This window comes from Pelodiscus sinensis, chromosome 17, assembly GCF_052426305.1.
Source record: "Pelodiscus sinensis isolate ZL-2025 chromosome 17, ASM5242630v1, whole genome shotgun sequence".
NCBI classification, from domain to species: Eukaryota; Metazoa; Chordata; order Testudines; family Trionychidae; genus Pelodiscus; species Pelodiscus sinensis.
In genome coordinates this window covers 20,196,293-20,211,757 of record NC_143068.1, presented here as the reverse complement: position 1 = coordinate 20,211,757, position 15,465 = coordinate 20,196,293, and the positions used below count along the sequence as shown (strand labels likewise).

The 15,465-nt window shown below is 39.2% G+C and overlaps 1 protein-coding gene across 4 annotated transcripts in view; it reads right to left on the bottom strand.

The window, feature by feature from the left end:
- Positions 1-1,243: 1,243 nt before the first annotated feature.
- ATP9A (ATPase phospholipid transporting 9A) overlaps positions 1,244-15,465 on the bottom strand; it is a 117,287-nt gene continuing 103,065 nt past the window's right edge. For all 4 annotated transcript variants that reach the window (XM_075901191.2, XM_075901190.2, XM_075901189.2 and 1 more), the window contains exons 24-28: positions 14,313-14,377; positions 13,562-13,670; positions 11,970-12,027; positions 9,487-9,690; positions 1,244-7,618 (exon numbers count right to left, since the gene is read on the bottom strand). In XM_075901191.2, coding sequence (XP_075757306.2) covers positions 7,482-7,618; positions 9,487-9,690; positions 11,970-12,027; positions 13,562-13,670; positions 14,313-14,377 — 573 coding nt within the window. In that variant the 3' untranslated portion in view covers positions 1,244-7,481. The remainder of the gene's footprint in view (positions 7,619-9,486; positions 9,691-11,969; positions 12,028-13,561; positions 13,671-14,312; positions 14,378-15,465) is intronic.

Below are 15,465 nucleotides of genomic sequence, written 5' to 3'. Positions count from 1 at the left end.
AGCTACGCAATTGATGTAGCTCAATTTGTGTAGCTTATTTCGAGTTAAGCCCTGCTTTGTAGATGCACCCTTTGTTTTCTCTTAGATTCAATAAGACTGTGATTTTTCCACATATTTTTAAAGCTATCCTGTAGAGAATTTGATCCCCACTACAGAATTATTTTACAATGGCTCAAATATTAGACTTCATTCTCTATTTATATTTTATTGTGTTCTTCAGTATATTTCTAATAAATCTATATAGCACCATTCCCATAGAACACTATTGATTTCATTCTTAATTATCAGAGTCTACCACAGGAAAAATCTAAATATAGCTTCAATTTTGCTATTCTTTCAAAAATTGTCCATATAAAAACTAACTGGATTTTTTTTTCCAATTTGAAAGATGCTGTGGTGCTTTTGGAGCTGTCAGTTAGCAGCTAAATAATCATATATTCAATATAGAAGAACTTCTGAACATGATGCAATCATCTGTTTTCCAAAAAAGGGCCTGATTCTCTTCATGGTGAATATGAGGATTAACACAATGGAGTTCCATTAGTTTAAAATGAGAGCAGAATTAGACCCAGAATCTTTCTAAACGAGATAGAATTTGTGAAGTTGAAATCCATCTGAGGCTGAATATAGGAGGACTCGGGACAGTTAGGTACTCTGGGACTAACTGGTTCTAGAAAACACAAAACTGAGGTTGGCTGTTTCAATACTTAAGTTCCACCTAGTGGACAAAATTGTCACAAGTTATAGCAGATTGCTTGCAGTTACACCAATACGAAGACTGTAAGAAAAATGCCACAGAGAAGATAACTACACATTTACAATGAGCAGTTATCTTGATGAATAACTTTAACACCAACCAAACTGTCATAAAGCTATTGAGCATTATTCTTCTGGGAGAATTAAATTAGGATATAAGTGGCTAAATTCTTTACATTGTTGTTTCCAGCAAATCATTTTTAAAGGAATGGAGGATAAACTCCCATACTTTCAACATGAATACCTTTCAATTTTATAAGCTGAATACATCAGCTAGAAAACTTATTGAATATAATAAAGATATGATGAAATAATTGCAAACAAATTAGTACAAATGTATCTTTTCTCAGCTTCATATTTCCCCAGCATCCAAATGACAAAGGCTTTAATACATCAAATCCTTTATAACTATATCCCCTGTACAAATATCATGGACTGATCAGGACAAGATCAAGCCCATCATGCAAAGTGTATACACATAAAAGCATGAAGTTGCATAAAATTTATTTTTTCACCTTTTTTACATCGTTCCCTTTTACATGTCTGCAACATATAATTCCACAGAACAATAAATAATTTGCATTCAGTTTTCTCTTGAATCAAAGGTATGTACATCTCATTTAACTAAACGACAGGTACAAAACATCGCCATCTCAATAAATATAATTTTGACACCAGAATCCATTTCCCCATACAATTAGTCAGGTTTTTAAAGGCGTAGAAGCACACAAGTTTTATTATGCAACAATAATGGGCCATTTTGGCAAAGTTGAAGAACCCAGGATTTCATGCAGATTAAAGGTGAGAATTCTTAATACAAGTTAAGGATCTGGTCCATCACACATCGAAGTCAACAGAAAGACTTCAGTGAGCATTGGTTGGGCTATAGATGTGCGACTGGGTGGGCAAGAAGAACTCCTTTAAAAAAAAATCGTAAGTACCCCCAGCATCCACAGTTTTCAGACACAAAAATTTTTTTCTATCATTGCAACACATTTGTTTAAACAACAATCATAGCCGGGCGGGCGATGCAATTTTTGGGTGTAAAAAGTACAAAAAATAATAAACCGCTGTAAAACTTAAAACAAATTAATTTTTCTCCAAATTTCAGTTGGAGTACTAAAGGTACTCATACCACTGGTTGAGAAACACTGAAATAGCTCATGATGGCTGCTTTGACAAGTGCATATCGGAATTAGGGATGTATTTTGCACCAAACCATTTAAAAAACAAACAAACCCCACCCTCAAACCACACAGCCTCAAGGCTTGAATTCCCAGGGGGTCAGGCACCTTACTCTTAGGTGCCTTTGAAAACTCCAGCCTAAACTCCTAAAACAGCAACAATTTCCCATTGGAATCACTAACAGGTTTATTGAAAAATGTAGACCGTATCAGGAGCTTTTGTGGGCACATCCCACTCCTTCAGAAGATTTGGGTTGTGTGTGACCACGAGAGCTCCTGATACTAACTACATGTTTTGTTAGTCTCTGAGGTGTTTCAGGACCATTAGTTGTTTTTTAAGTTTTTCCAGTATGGGTACTCCATGAGGAATAACAGTTAATTCGAACTAAGGGGTTTATCTCGGAATCCCACTTCTCTGCTGCATGTAGACGTGGGCAGTTACTTTGAGCTAGTCAGTTTCCAAAATGGCGACCGGCTGAGAATATGCTAATCAAGCGCAGGATATTTAAATCCCGCGCTTCATTAGCCATTTCAGTCACCCTCATTAGCCTCCTTCATTCGAACTAGGGTGCTAGTGTAGATGTACCCTTACAGACTAACATGGCCACCCCTCTGAGAGGTACAAATGAGTATGCAATGAGATTTAATGGTTACATTACTACAGCAGACCATAGACAAATAAAGGGTTTGGTGCTGCTCATTCTGTCTCTGCAGCAGATGTCACACTTAAACATATTGTGCCCACAGTTGGGATGAGACTATGATGTCACTGTTTGTAACTAATACAATTTTGGGGAAAGAAGATGCTGTATAGGTTCAAATTGTTACAAACAGCATGATGAATTTAGCTCCATTCTAAACAAAGGAAAAGAGATGGCTAAGAAAAGTAGGACAAGATCTTGGGGGAGGGGAGGAAGATTATGGAAGGGGGTATAAGCAATAGAACGCAAGAAACATAAAATCTACCTCCTATTAAAAAAAGCATGACAGCACATCTTTAGTTAGTTACATCAGTGATTCAAAGAATGAACTACTTAGGAAAAAGAGGCTAGTATGGTAACTAACTGCAAAGGTAAACAGACCACTGATCAGAGATCTTCCTAAAGTAAACATGGGAATCAAGAGCAAGTGATGAAGCATATACTGATGTCTCCTGCAATATTAATTGTGGAATAGCCCCATAACATGGAAGTTAGATAAACTGCTACAGTTCACAAATATAAAGAAGTTGCTAAACAAGATGTACATACATTTTTAAAATGGTCTTTTATTCCAAATAAGCACAAAATTCAAGTATAATAGAGGAAAAGAGGTACCATAACTTAAATTTCCAGTGCGGAATCTAATGACTCTGTGCTGCAAGTACAAACATCTGAATTAAACTTTGCCTGACATTTTTTTAAACTTATTGGGAAAAAGTTTATAGACAAAGTGCTTAACTTTTATATTTTGATTTTATTTATATATATATATATATATATATATATATATATATATATATATATATATATATATATATATATATATATATATATAAAATAAAACAATCACTCATCCCCCATCGCTGGTGTTTGTAAATGGCAGTGGTTTTTATTTTGATTTTGCTTTAAAAAAAAATGTACACCTAAAGAGAAATGTTTAACATAACAATCTGGTACAAGAAACTAGCAGTAAAGGAACAAGGTCACATCTCTTACACACAATGGTAAAGATGATAATCCCACCATTAATAATATGAGTTCCTTCCTAAGGTTATGGAGCCAATAAATATTACTGAAATTGCAATCCCCCACTTCTTGGTGCAATATAAGTTATTATTTTGCCAATATGGTCCATTTAGTGTAAACTGCATTGACTCCAGGAGACCGTGAATGCTAACTTATATTTTCCAAATATTTACATACAGTAGCATGGCACTGTTATTCTTAATCGACATTTAACTACTAACACACAACTATTAGGGGCAGGAGTTATTACAAAGATATCTACAGTCATGTACTTTCAAAAGGACAATGGACTTGACTTGTTAGTCACAACAAATTGCCAGAACTTGATTATTACATTTAAATCTACTAAATCAAAACTGTGCTCTGGGAAGCCAGCAACAAATGCATGACTGACTGTCCCATAACTGTAATGTTATCCTAGTGATTTGTTAAAGATCTTTTTAGCTAAAAGGTGTCATTTACAAAAAGCTGACAACCCAATTCTTCTATAACAAAGCTTTTTTCTGACACGGCTTTTCCTCTGAAGCAAATCCTAGAAAAATACAGAATTGAGCCTTCCCTGATACAAACCTGTAATTAAAGAGAGGAGTGGAAATACTTTGCTGGGAAAAGTTGAGGGAATGGGGGAAGGTGAATTTTCAAAAATATATTGTAAACATTAATAGAGCAGCTAGTTAATTTTTTTTTCTTTCTTGCTGGGTTGTTTATAGAGGATACCACAGAGTATTCTGCTTTTATGGGATACCAGAGAAAAGACAAATCAAAGCCATGAAGCACAAAAGAAAAGCCACTGTTTAATCTTAACAAGTGCTTGCTCTTCTTATTCCTCTAAATGAGCTAATGGACCTTGAAACATAAGACGCTAAATCAAGTATGCAGAAAGGAGACCATTGTAGCCAGCAGTGCTGGAGGCTACATTTCCCATCTTGCACTGCAGCCTAGAACATGCATTCATCCACAAAATGGTCACACACACAACTGCTGAATGGTAAGGACTGGTATTTCCCATGATGGCATAAGAAGGAACAAGAAGGAGGATACACAGTAGGGGTGAAATGAGCCAACAGTGCAGGCTCCTTTTTTCCCTAGGCTTGTGGCAGCCCCTTCAGGTCAATTCAGTGCTGTGACAGCACGGTCAATCCAGTGAATGTCAAGGTGGAGGGCATGGCATGCTCTCTTCTGAGCCCAGTAGGCTTCCCATCAGGAAATCCAATATGAACTTCAAGCCCTGTTGGAGGAAAGGGGCCACTGGCAACATGGCTCTGAAGAGGAACAAGCGGTCAGAAAGGGAGGAGTGTGTGTGTGTGGCGGGGGTTATCCAGGAAGATTTCCACTTATGCAAATAACCCGGATCTACAGGGTGGAAAGCAACCTACTTCAACGGATTCAACCAAAGTTCTGCAGAATGGAAATGCAGCAGCGTTTGACTCACCCACTCTGGGAACATTTTACAAACTGCTTTAATTTAGGGGTGTAAAATCCCTTTTAATTGGATAACAGGTTAAAAATATTGTTTAACTGGTTACCTGATTCAAGAAGGGGGGGGGGGGGTCGCTCCATTCTCCCACTCCCCTATCCACGAGCAGGTGCTCCTCCAGCCTGGCCAGAGCAGCCTCTGTCTGCAGTAGGCAGGGAGCTGTTCTAGCCCCCACTGGCTAAACTTAACCGGTAAGTCTCACCCATTAAGGGTGAGGTTTACCAGTTAACTGGTTAAACCTTCACATCCCTACTTTAATTCATGCTCTTCTAGTTTCTCCAGAGGGTTATTCTTCAATACACAATGACAGGTCATAATGGCTTTTGCAGAGCATGTGCACAAATCTCTCCCTCCTACTTCTCAGCCATTTTATATGACAAAATGAATGGAAATCACCCAGTGCTTGCAAGATTGCTAAAGTGTTTGGCACTTGCATTACTTGGTCTTTGTTGGATCCACATGTATCCACCCATGATTGCCAGGTCATACAGCATGTTCTTCAGAGAAATTAGATTTAGCGCAGGTGAGACAACTTCTGAAGCCAATAATCCAAAACAATGAGGTGCGGAGTCACCATCCACTGTAGATCTCATTTTAAACGCTACTCCAATTCTGCATGCAAGCTTGTAAGCCAAAGAATTTTATTTATCATTTGAATGCTTGTGAAAGCTGTGGCAATGGAAACAAAAGCTGGCAAGGCATCAAAGTGATAGTGTACAGCATGGCAGAAAGGGGCTGCTGCTCCCCCGATGAGCACGATTAAAAAACACCACACCACAAGGGTAATTCAGGGGTTTTTGGATCAAGCATTGCTGGCTTCCATTCTGACCCTGACAATAAAGGTGCCATTTAGTTGAAGCTACAATGGTGGTTTTTCTTATGTGGATTCTGTTTCACTAGGAGCTGGAGGGAAAGAGACCAAATAACTCATTAATCACAGATGAAAAAGTGATTAGATGTGTGATTGTCACTAAAACTATGCCACATTTGACCAAGTGACTTGTGAAAGCCTCTTTCAGCTCATTACAATGTTCCTAAACTTCCCAGTCATATATTTGTCTCCATCTGCAAGGAATGCTTTGTAAATGATGTAGGTCAATGCTTTTTTAATTAACAGAACAAACAGAAAGCCAAACACACCCTCTGGGAATTTTGCAGTTTAAAATAAATGGAAATCTTACCTGTGCTGCACCTTAAATAAACTACCAACTTTTGCATGGGCTCATTTTCTGCGTGCTCTCAAACTTATGTCCACTGTGGCTCATTCCAGTTGTAAATATTACAAATTCCACAGTGGTCTCAAACTACCTCTCTTTGTAGATGGTGTCATGAATGGATGCATGTATGACTGCCTCGGCTTATTTGCAGCTCATCTTCATTAATTCATCCTAACAGGAAACAGATTTTATGTAACTGTGAAGAGTAGCAACTCTGTGACCTTTCCTTTCAGTCTCCAAGGATTCAAGACACGTCTGCCACATTGTCTGCAGCATCGGATGAGTCTCTTATCCTGCTGTCAACACCTTCAAAGGCTGATCAGCTGCAAGTTTCTTTCCAAAAGGCTTTGCTTGAATTTAGGTAATTTGCTCCCATCAAATTACTATATAGTTTAGTTATTTGTACATGATCAGCTCCTTTTAACAAGAAACCACAACAACTAAACAAAATGGAATCGTCCCTTTTTGGATGATATTTCTCAATGTGCATTAACTGCTGGAAATCATGAAATCACACTAGATTTTCTACATTCAAATCTTTCATTTTGATTGAAGGAAAAACTCAACCAGTCAGGTTTTCAATCACGCATAGATCTATTTAACACTGGAACCCTACAATCAAAGCAGCAAGGCACTACCCAGTAGTCAGCTGTTGACAATATCTATTATAAGGGACTTCCCAAGACACACAAAGACTATTTCTACCTGAATTGAAATCATAAATAACAGTATAAAAATATAACACAATGCAAGGAACACAAACTTAAAAAAAAAAAGTATCACAAACTTCAAGGCCATTTAGCAGCTTTCAGATACTCTGATCTCACCCAAGAAACCAATTTTCATTGCAGTTACATGCATTTGACCTCAACTAAGTAAAACAAAGTGACAAAGACGGGACAAACTATCAAATATCCCCCTCCCCCCAAAAGACTATTTACTGTTGTTAGGTTTTTAATTTACTGCAGTTCTTAGTCTTTTTCATTAAAGCAGCACATAATATTGATTACTGCATAAACCTTACGCAACTATCAGACATAGGTCTTACAGTGACGAATACATGATTTTTTGTCTCTTGGCAGTGTGCAAAATTAGTCTGTGTTCTGTAAGCAGAGCAGGTCTATGACGTGAGCTTTGAGTAGCTTGGGGGGGAGAACCTTCTTCTCAGGTACTTCAGGACGTAGAGGGGAAGGCAGCTCACCAGTGTGATGACTGTGACCTTCCACAAGAACGACAAGGTTGCAATGAAGTACACATCTGAAAGGAAAGAGCACAGAAGCCATGGAGATGGGCTGTAGACAAGTCAGAATTGCACTGTGTGGGGAGGTTCAAGTGAAAGCTTCAGGGAAGGAAATGTAGCCCAGTAAAGCTTCCTAACAGTCTCCTCCTCCTCACACACAAAACAGCATTTTTGCTCCTTGTTTTATTTTTAAGCCAAGTACAATTTCAGTTGGCTCAGCCGCCTCTTGCTCTCTTCCTCTCTCATTCACGAAGGATATACTTTCTCCCTAGCACACTGCTCATCTCATTTCAATAAGGCATTTTGTCTAAACGGGCAATTATAGACATACAATCCAGTATGAAATATTGCAATCCTTCACCCTCAACAGAATGAACTACATTAGTGTCCTGTAAAGAGTCTGGAGTAGGATTTTAACTGGGAGGATTTTTTTTTCCTTTTAACTCGCTAGTAACACTGAATATAAACGATCTCTGTTCATTCAGATACCACGTAGCTTCTCCTTTTACCCATTTGCGTTATACAATCATGGAACTATTACGGATATATTTGAAGTGTGGTTCAAAAATGAGCCACAATACCCTTGTGTAAGAGATAGCCTTATTGCACATGGAGACTTTGAATAGAGGAAATGAGAGGGCTGTTTTATTCTGGAGCAGGTTTCTGGGGGAAGTAGTGACATCTTGTGGTTCCTGATGGTACACTGAAATATGCTGCAGGGACCTGATATTTAACAGACGAACTTCCCAGAGAAATGTGGATTCCATTATAGAATGTGAGATGTCTTTTCTGTTTAGACAAATGAAAATATAAAAACAAAGGCCCAGATGAAAAAGAAAATTAGACAAGTTTTAGTGAGTTTGCTATTACATCCAGATAATGGCCATACTTTTTTTGCTCCAGCAAGAAAGGTGATGCTTTTAGTTTCAGAGATCTCAGGTTCAATCCCCACATATGACCCAATCAAAGGGTGTCTTATGTGGGGATATGAACAGCTGCAAAGCCTCGAAGATCAGGATGAGACTCCCAGGCCAATGTGTACTATACTGGACCAGTGTGTCTATATTCCATATGTAGCAGCTGGACTGTACAATGAAATCTGAGAGTCTGCTTGTACCTTCAAGCTAATGGATCTGGTCCCTGGGGTAACCTATAGTAGGTTAGTTCAACAGCAGTTGTGAGCCCCATTCATGCCCTTATCCTTTCATTAAGCATGCAAATATTTGACTGGAAAAGACCTAAAGAAATCTTCTTACTATGTAGTTTAGAAATGTGCAACCGTCTGTCCATCCGTGAGTCTGTTTGTTCAAGAACTCCTCCTAAACGATAAGTGCTAGGGCCACCAAATTTGGTATGCAGCTTCCCCTTATCATAACTTAAAGCAAAGTCAAGGTTTGGTTGTGCTAGGACAACAGGCTGGGCCTGGAATTTGATTATTTCTCATAAAATGGACAGGGAAGGATCTGATAGGAGGAACATTAATACTGTAAAATGACCAAGGGGCAGCAGTAAGGGGCCAGAGATGGAGACTGGGACAGCGATAACCCCACTGAGCCAGCAGGAGGCAGCAGTGAAGAAAAGGATAGCTAATATATTTCAGAGAGTTTGTCTGTTTCTGTATCTCTCCCCCAGCTGGGGGACATGCACACCTCCCCACGCTGCTCACTGCAGCAGCCATGAACAGGTGTTTCTCACCTGACTCCAAGCTGTTATGGTGAGAGAGGGCTGGGACTGTCCTCTCTTCCCAGTGCAGCCTGCATACTGAACCCTTCACCCCCAGCCCCACCCCAGAACAACGATTTAAACGAAGAAAAAAAAAACTTATTTGAGTAAAGGAACCAAGTAAAGCCAGGTAAATCTTCTAGTAGAATATATTCAACCTTACCGATAAACTCATGTAAGAAGACCAGAGAAGCTATGTAGCAGGAAAGGCTAAGCAATTCTGCCACTATCATGAGCCAATGCCATGTCTGGATTGTTAATGCCACCATCAGCAGCTCCGTAAGAATCAAGGATGTGAAGGAAATGGCAACAATGTGGACAAATTCAGACTCAAACAGCAAAAGAGCTCCATACATAATGATACTACCTGTGAGGGAAGAGAAGGAGAGAGGCAAGATATCTTACCGATAAACTTTCATCTAAGTTCTAAACATTAATCTCAGCCCTGAAAGAGCAGAAACATCAGGTCATCTCTTAAGACAGCTGGCAGCCGTTTTTGGTCATGCATGATGGCTGCTCTGACAATAAATCAGTTATTTATGACATGGCTTAAGATAACAAAGAACTTCGGTGCAATGAGTAAAAGACACTACATAGGTGGTCAGTGTTTCATAGAGGCATGTCAGATTTACTGATGTGGAAGTATGAAGTGTATTATTAAAGCTACTTTGTAGATTGCTTAAAGATTATGACAATCTATCTGTCCTTCCAGACAAAGAAGCAGTCACTACTCAAAAGAAAAGACAAGTACCAAACACTTGTAACTTCTACTGTGCTGCCCTCAAGTCTAGATGGAGCACAAGGTATAGGGACACTAAGTGCCTGCAGTTAGGTTTAGCACAAATTAAAACAGCATTAAGGAAGCCTTATTTTGTGCCTCTATTCCATCTGGGCTGGAATGCTCACACAAATCCATGCCAAGCCACCTGCACAAATAACTCATGTCAACAGCTTGAGTAATTGGCACCAATAGCCATCACAAGCTAGTTTCTGAGGGGAAATTCTACAAGGGACCAGAGCCTGAGCCACAAAATTCAGATCCAGCTCTGAACTTTCCAGTGTTCAGTGTTGGGCCACTGCTAGAAACTGGTCCAACTGTTTAGACTGCTGCTTTCTAGTCATTTAGCACAGCACATGTGAAGCCACTTTAACAAAACAATGCAGCATGGTAGTGGCCTCACCTGAGAAAGAACTTTCCCCCAGCACATCACTGTATGGCTTTGACTTTCCACCACTTGTGAACTTTATAGAAACATCTTGGCTCTGCCATCACATTTATATAGCCACAGAAGACAACTATTCCTGCCATGGCATCCTACTGCATCATTAGGATTTATCTCATAAAATTCAAATAGAGGTTTTATATTGCTGGCACCACTTCCCATTTAAGAATGGGATCTTATGGCCATTTTAACTATACCACCTCAACACTACATATGCATGTGTGGCATGCTTCCTGAGCTAATAGCACAAGAGTTTCTCTTTCTTTTTTAAACCAAAAGGCCGACTTCTTAGGAGCTAAACCGAGAGGTGCATCCACTCTTGAAACAAACACAAGTAGTTTTGTTAATGGCTTTTAGCAACTTGAAGCGAAAAGCCCAGATAAAGTTCTCAACTTTGATCTCATGAATTAGAACTTTCTTAAGATCCTTCATTATCAGAAGGGTCATTTCCTTGGCTGGGAATAAGCCAAGATTATTATGACCAGGGTTCAACAAATCCGCCCATCTACTCGCCCGTGGTGAGTAGATTTCAGCCGGTCACCCCGTTCACCAGCGGTGCGCGCATGCGCAGTGCGGGTCTGGCGCATGTGCGGTGCGGGGCTGGTGAGTGGATTTCACCGCGGTTTGTCGAGCCCTGATTATGACTAATAGATAATAAAGTGGTATCATCCACAGACTTAAAAACAAAGGCAAGTGTCATGAACTTCATTTTATAGTTGGGTTAACTGAAGCAGGTTAAGATGGGGAGATCTGCCCAATGTCACAAAGCAGATCAATGGCCACAGTGGAAAAAAGGTAAGGATGTAAAATCCCATATAATTGGTTAACTAGTTAGACATACTGCATAACTGGTTAACTGATTAAAGGGAGGGGGTGCTGTTCCAGCTTGAGCAGCCCCCCCCCCCAATATAGAGAGGGGCTGCTCCAGATGCCTGCGGGGCAACTAGGCCCACCACAGTCAAAGGCTTCTCCAGATGCTGCAGCAGCCTTTGCCTACCGAGGTCCTGGGCCTGCCACAAAGGGGCTGCTCTGGATGACTGAGCAGCTCCGATCTGCGGCGAGCTCCCCTGTGAGGCTGGAGCAGCCCCCCTGCCTGTGGTAGGCGGGTAACCAGTTAAACATTGGCATCCCTAAAACAGACCCAAATCTCCTGACTCCCATGATGTCTGCTATCATGACCCAATATGTCAAACTGTTCTTAAGCCATTTGCTACACGTTTAGTTTCAAGTGATATTTTTTGCAGTAGTAAAATGGTTGCATTAATTGCTCTGATGCAAGAAATGGCTATTTCCACTCTATCTATATATTGGAAGAAATATGCCAAAATCCAGCAACACACTGTTTTTTGATAAAACAGACCAATACCTATGTAATTCCTGACAGATAAGGGAATGCTATGAGAAAAAAGGTGCAGTTACTTACCTTGATAGATACTTATCAAAACCCATATTAAAAATGTTTTATATGACAACGGTCGCCCCTATAAAGAAAAAGAAAAATAGCAGGTATGAATTTTGAAAACTAAATTCTAGATTATAAACAACTCTAATTCATAGATCAAAAATATATGGCTGAGAGGTGACCTGCAAAGGGGCAAAAATTGATTTTTATTTTTTGGTGCTTCATGCTACATAAAGAAGGCCTGGTTATTTGGCAATACTGGCACAATTATTTTGGTATAAACAGCACTTCCTATCAGTATAGCTATTCCTTTACGGGATTAAATTATGTTTTGGAATAGGGTAACTTTTTACCAGTATAACCGTATCCACATTAGGGGAAGCATGGGTATAAGTGAAAATGAAAAAAACTCCACCCTTCTAATTGACATAGGCCTAGTCACAGTGTTTTGAGTGGCTAAGGAGAATTAGTGGTTTATGAGTTCAGAGACCACAACAAAGTGAAACCAGAGGCAGATGGGAGGTGACTTATTCAGACTATTAGAAAACATTCACTTTGCTTCTGTTGGACTTTGTTTAATGGAAATACTTAGGGGAAAAGGATGTCTTTGCTGAAGAATCAGCTTACCCTTTCCTTCAATTAAGTAAGTTCTTAGTCCACTTCCTAAATAACTCAAAGAGTTCTCTAGAAAAATAAAAGCATGGCAAGACTTAGCATTCCTCACATTTCTAAGGTCAAAATAAAGTAGATCTCTCCCTTTTTTTAATGCAAAGAAAACTCTTTCAGATCTCTTGTATGCATCATAAAGCAGCAAAAACAGAACAAAAATAATCTTTAGTTCTCTTTTTAGATCATCTTTAAAGAAAGTCACCATGTAAGAAACCATTGGACTACTGTTTTTCAACAGACCATAAGCAAATGAGCTAGTCCAGAATTTTCTGACATCACAGTTTTCAATTGGAAAAATGCTTATTTGACAAAAATCTATCCCTTATGTGGGAATACATCAGTTTCTGCAACATTTTCCAGCAGAAAGGAGGTGAGGGTGGGTTTTACTCCCCGACTTTCTGTCACTTTGTCTCACACATGATGCTGGGTCCTAGCCACTGTTCCCCCTTTCTCTCAGCTTTCGCATGGTGCTGGGCCAGTTTCTGCTCCATCCCATTTTTGTCTCATCAGGGCTCACCACCAGTGAAGTGAGAAGTCATGATGAGAGCGGGAGGACACAGAGAATGAGGGCAAGTAGTGGAGGTGTCATTTTCAAAAATCAGAATATTCCTTTTTTGTGGAACACTCCAAAGTTTGATATGTCATTCTGATCTGGAAGAAAACAAGATCTGAAACATTCAGAATTTCCCACATGATGGAAATTCTATTTTCTGGCCTGTTATAATAAGCAGCTGTTAAACACAACAAGCTGTGAGAAAATAAAAGTAAGTTAATATTATAAATAGAATTTTGCCTCTTGACAAATGTAGTTTTGAAGTCATATTATAAAGTACTAAGTCTATGGATATTTTGTGTTTGGTTTGTCTCTCTGAAAGTCTTTTCCAAATCAAGTCAAAGATTATATGCAAACATATGACAGGGATACAGAATAGGATCTACTGGACCTTAAGAAGATCTTTGTAGAGCTCTGGATACAACATGGCAACTTCAGATTTGACATCCTTGTCTAAGACCAGAGAGAACACTGGAAACATTGTATAGATTGTGGAGTACCTGAGCAGAACAAAATGGGAGTCATCAATGGAGCACACAACATTGTTTAAGCCATAACAATGAATACATGAGTTTTCAAAACTAAATGCTGCTCTCTGCATCTCAATTAAAATCACATCATAAACTCACAAATGGAACAGAGTAAGAAATTGTAACATTTACTATTTTACACTTAATAGAACCATTCCTTATTAATAGAACCATTTCTTTTAGAAATCTAGAGCTTCTACTCCTTTTAGAAATGGAACTATTTTAGTGCTGGATTTCACTATGTAACACAATTCAGAGGGTTTGCGTTTTACATTTATTAGAGAGCACAAGCAAATGTATTCTATACAAGCACTATGATATGGGCATAGTTTCTGAATCAGGGGTATTTGTCAGACCCAGAGTATTTAGAGCCCGTTTATACAAGCTGGCCTTTTACCACAGCACCCAGGAGCTGAAACAAGAATGAGACTCTCAAATTTCTGAAGTGGCATTTGCACTGAGCATAAATACAGAGCCCCACTGAGCAATTACTTATACACATACTAGACTTACAAACCCTTGACAAACTTTCACATGTATCACTTTTCAGACAGGAATCTATTCACTCTGCAAGGTTTTTCACATTTTTTTCCTGAACAGTTTTGCTCTTACCCAATAATGAGGAAACCCTGGTAGAGAGGAACTGATGCAAAGTAAAATACAGACGAAAAAACAGCCTGGCAAAGAAAAGAAAAGGATTTTCAGGCTTTAAAAGCTGCAGTGCAAGTTATACTTGATAAAACATACTTCATCCAAACTGAAAAGTATTTGCAGTAGGCTCAAACTTCTTGAAATGAAGACAGGAGACTAATATCCATTTCCTTGACTCCTGAACAACATTTGAATGAAGATGAATGTTTTACAGCAAACTGTGGAGGACTGAACCCTTTTGGTAAACTTTTATGCAATCCCATACAAAGAGAGGTTGGAAGTATTTCATCTAAAGCTCACTGTTTTCATTGAAGACCCCACAGATGTCCTAAAAGACAGGAGTTTAAGTTATGTGCAGCTAACCCTCTGGAGTTAGAAGGAATGTTTCACAATGCAAAACATATTGACACTTAGTGATGGAGGCAAAGGAAAAAGAGACACACTCCAGCATGGACTTTTGATTGTACTTGCATTCTCAAAAACAGGAATGATAACATATTTTACTGAAAAGCTTTTCTTTAAGAGAGAGATATCAGTCCGCAATTTTATGGCTTGAAAGAAAAACTTCCAAACAATAATCACTGTCATCATCCAAGAATCTTAGAATCTTGCAGTCATACCTGAAGACAAATCTCTGCTCATGAACTTATAAGTTTCTTTACATTCTCTCAATCTAACATAACCCATTGTTTTTAATCAACTGACATATCTGCATCAGTCTTGCTTGTTCAATACTGAAGCTGTGCAAACATGATGAAAAATACCTGAATTTCTGTGAACATAAAACATATTGTGTCATTAAGGATCCAATTCTTTTCCCCACTGAAGTCAATGGTAGTCAAGCCCTTTCAGTTCTGTCTAGGACAGGGGTGGGTAATAATTTTTATAGGGAGAGGGAGACACTCCAAGAATTTGGAAAGTGGCCAAGGACTACACTCTTCCATGATATTAATGGAAGAGGTGCAGGTCTGGGATGAAGGTTGGGTACAGAAGGGAGCCTGGAACAAGGGATTGGGGGTGTAGGAGGAGGTGCAGGATCTGGGAGGGAGTTGTGACCTGGGGCAGGGCTGCAGGAGGAGGTTGCAGGGGTTGTGACTTAGGGCAGGAGGGGGTT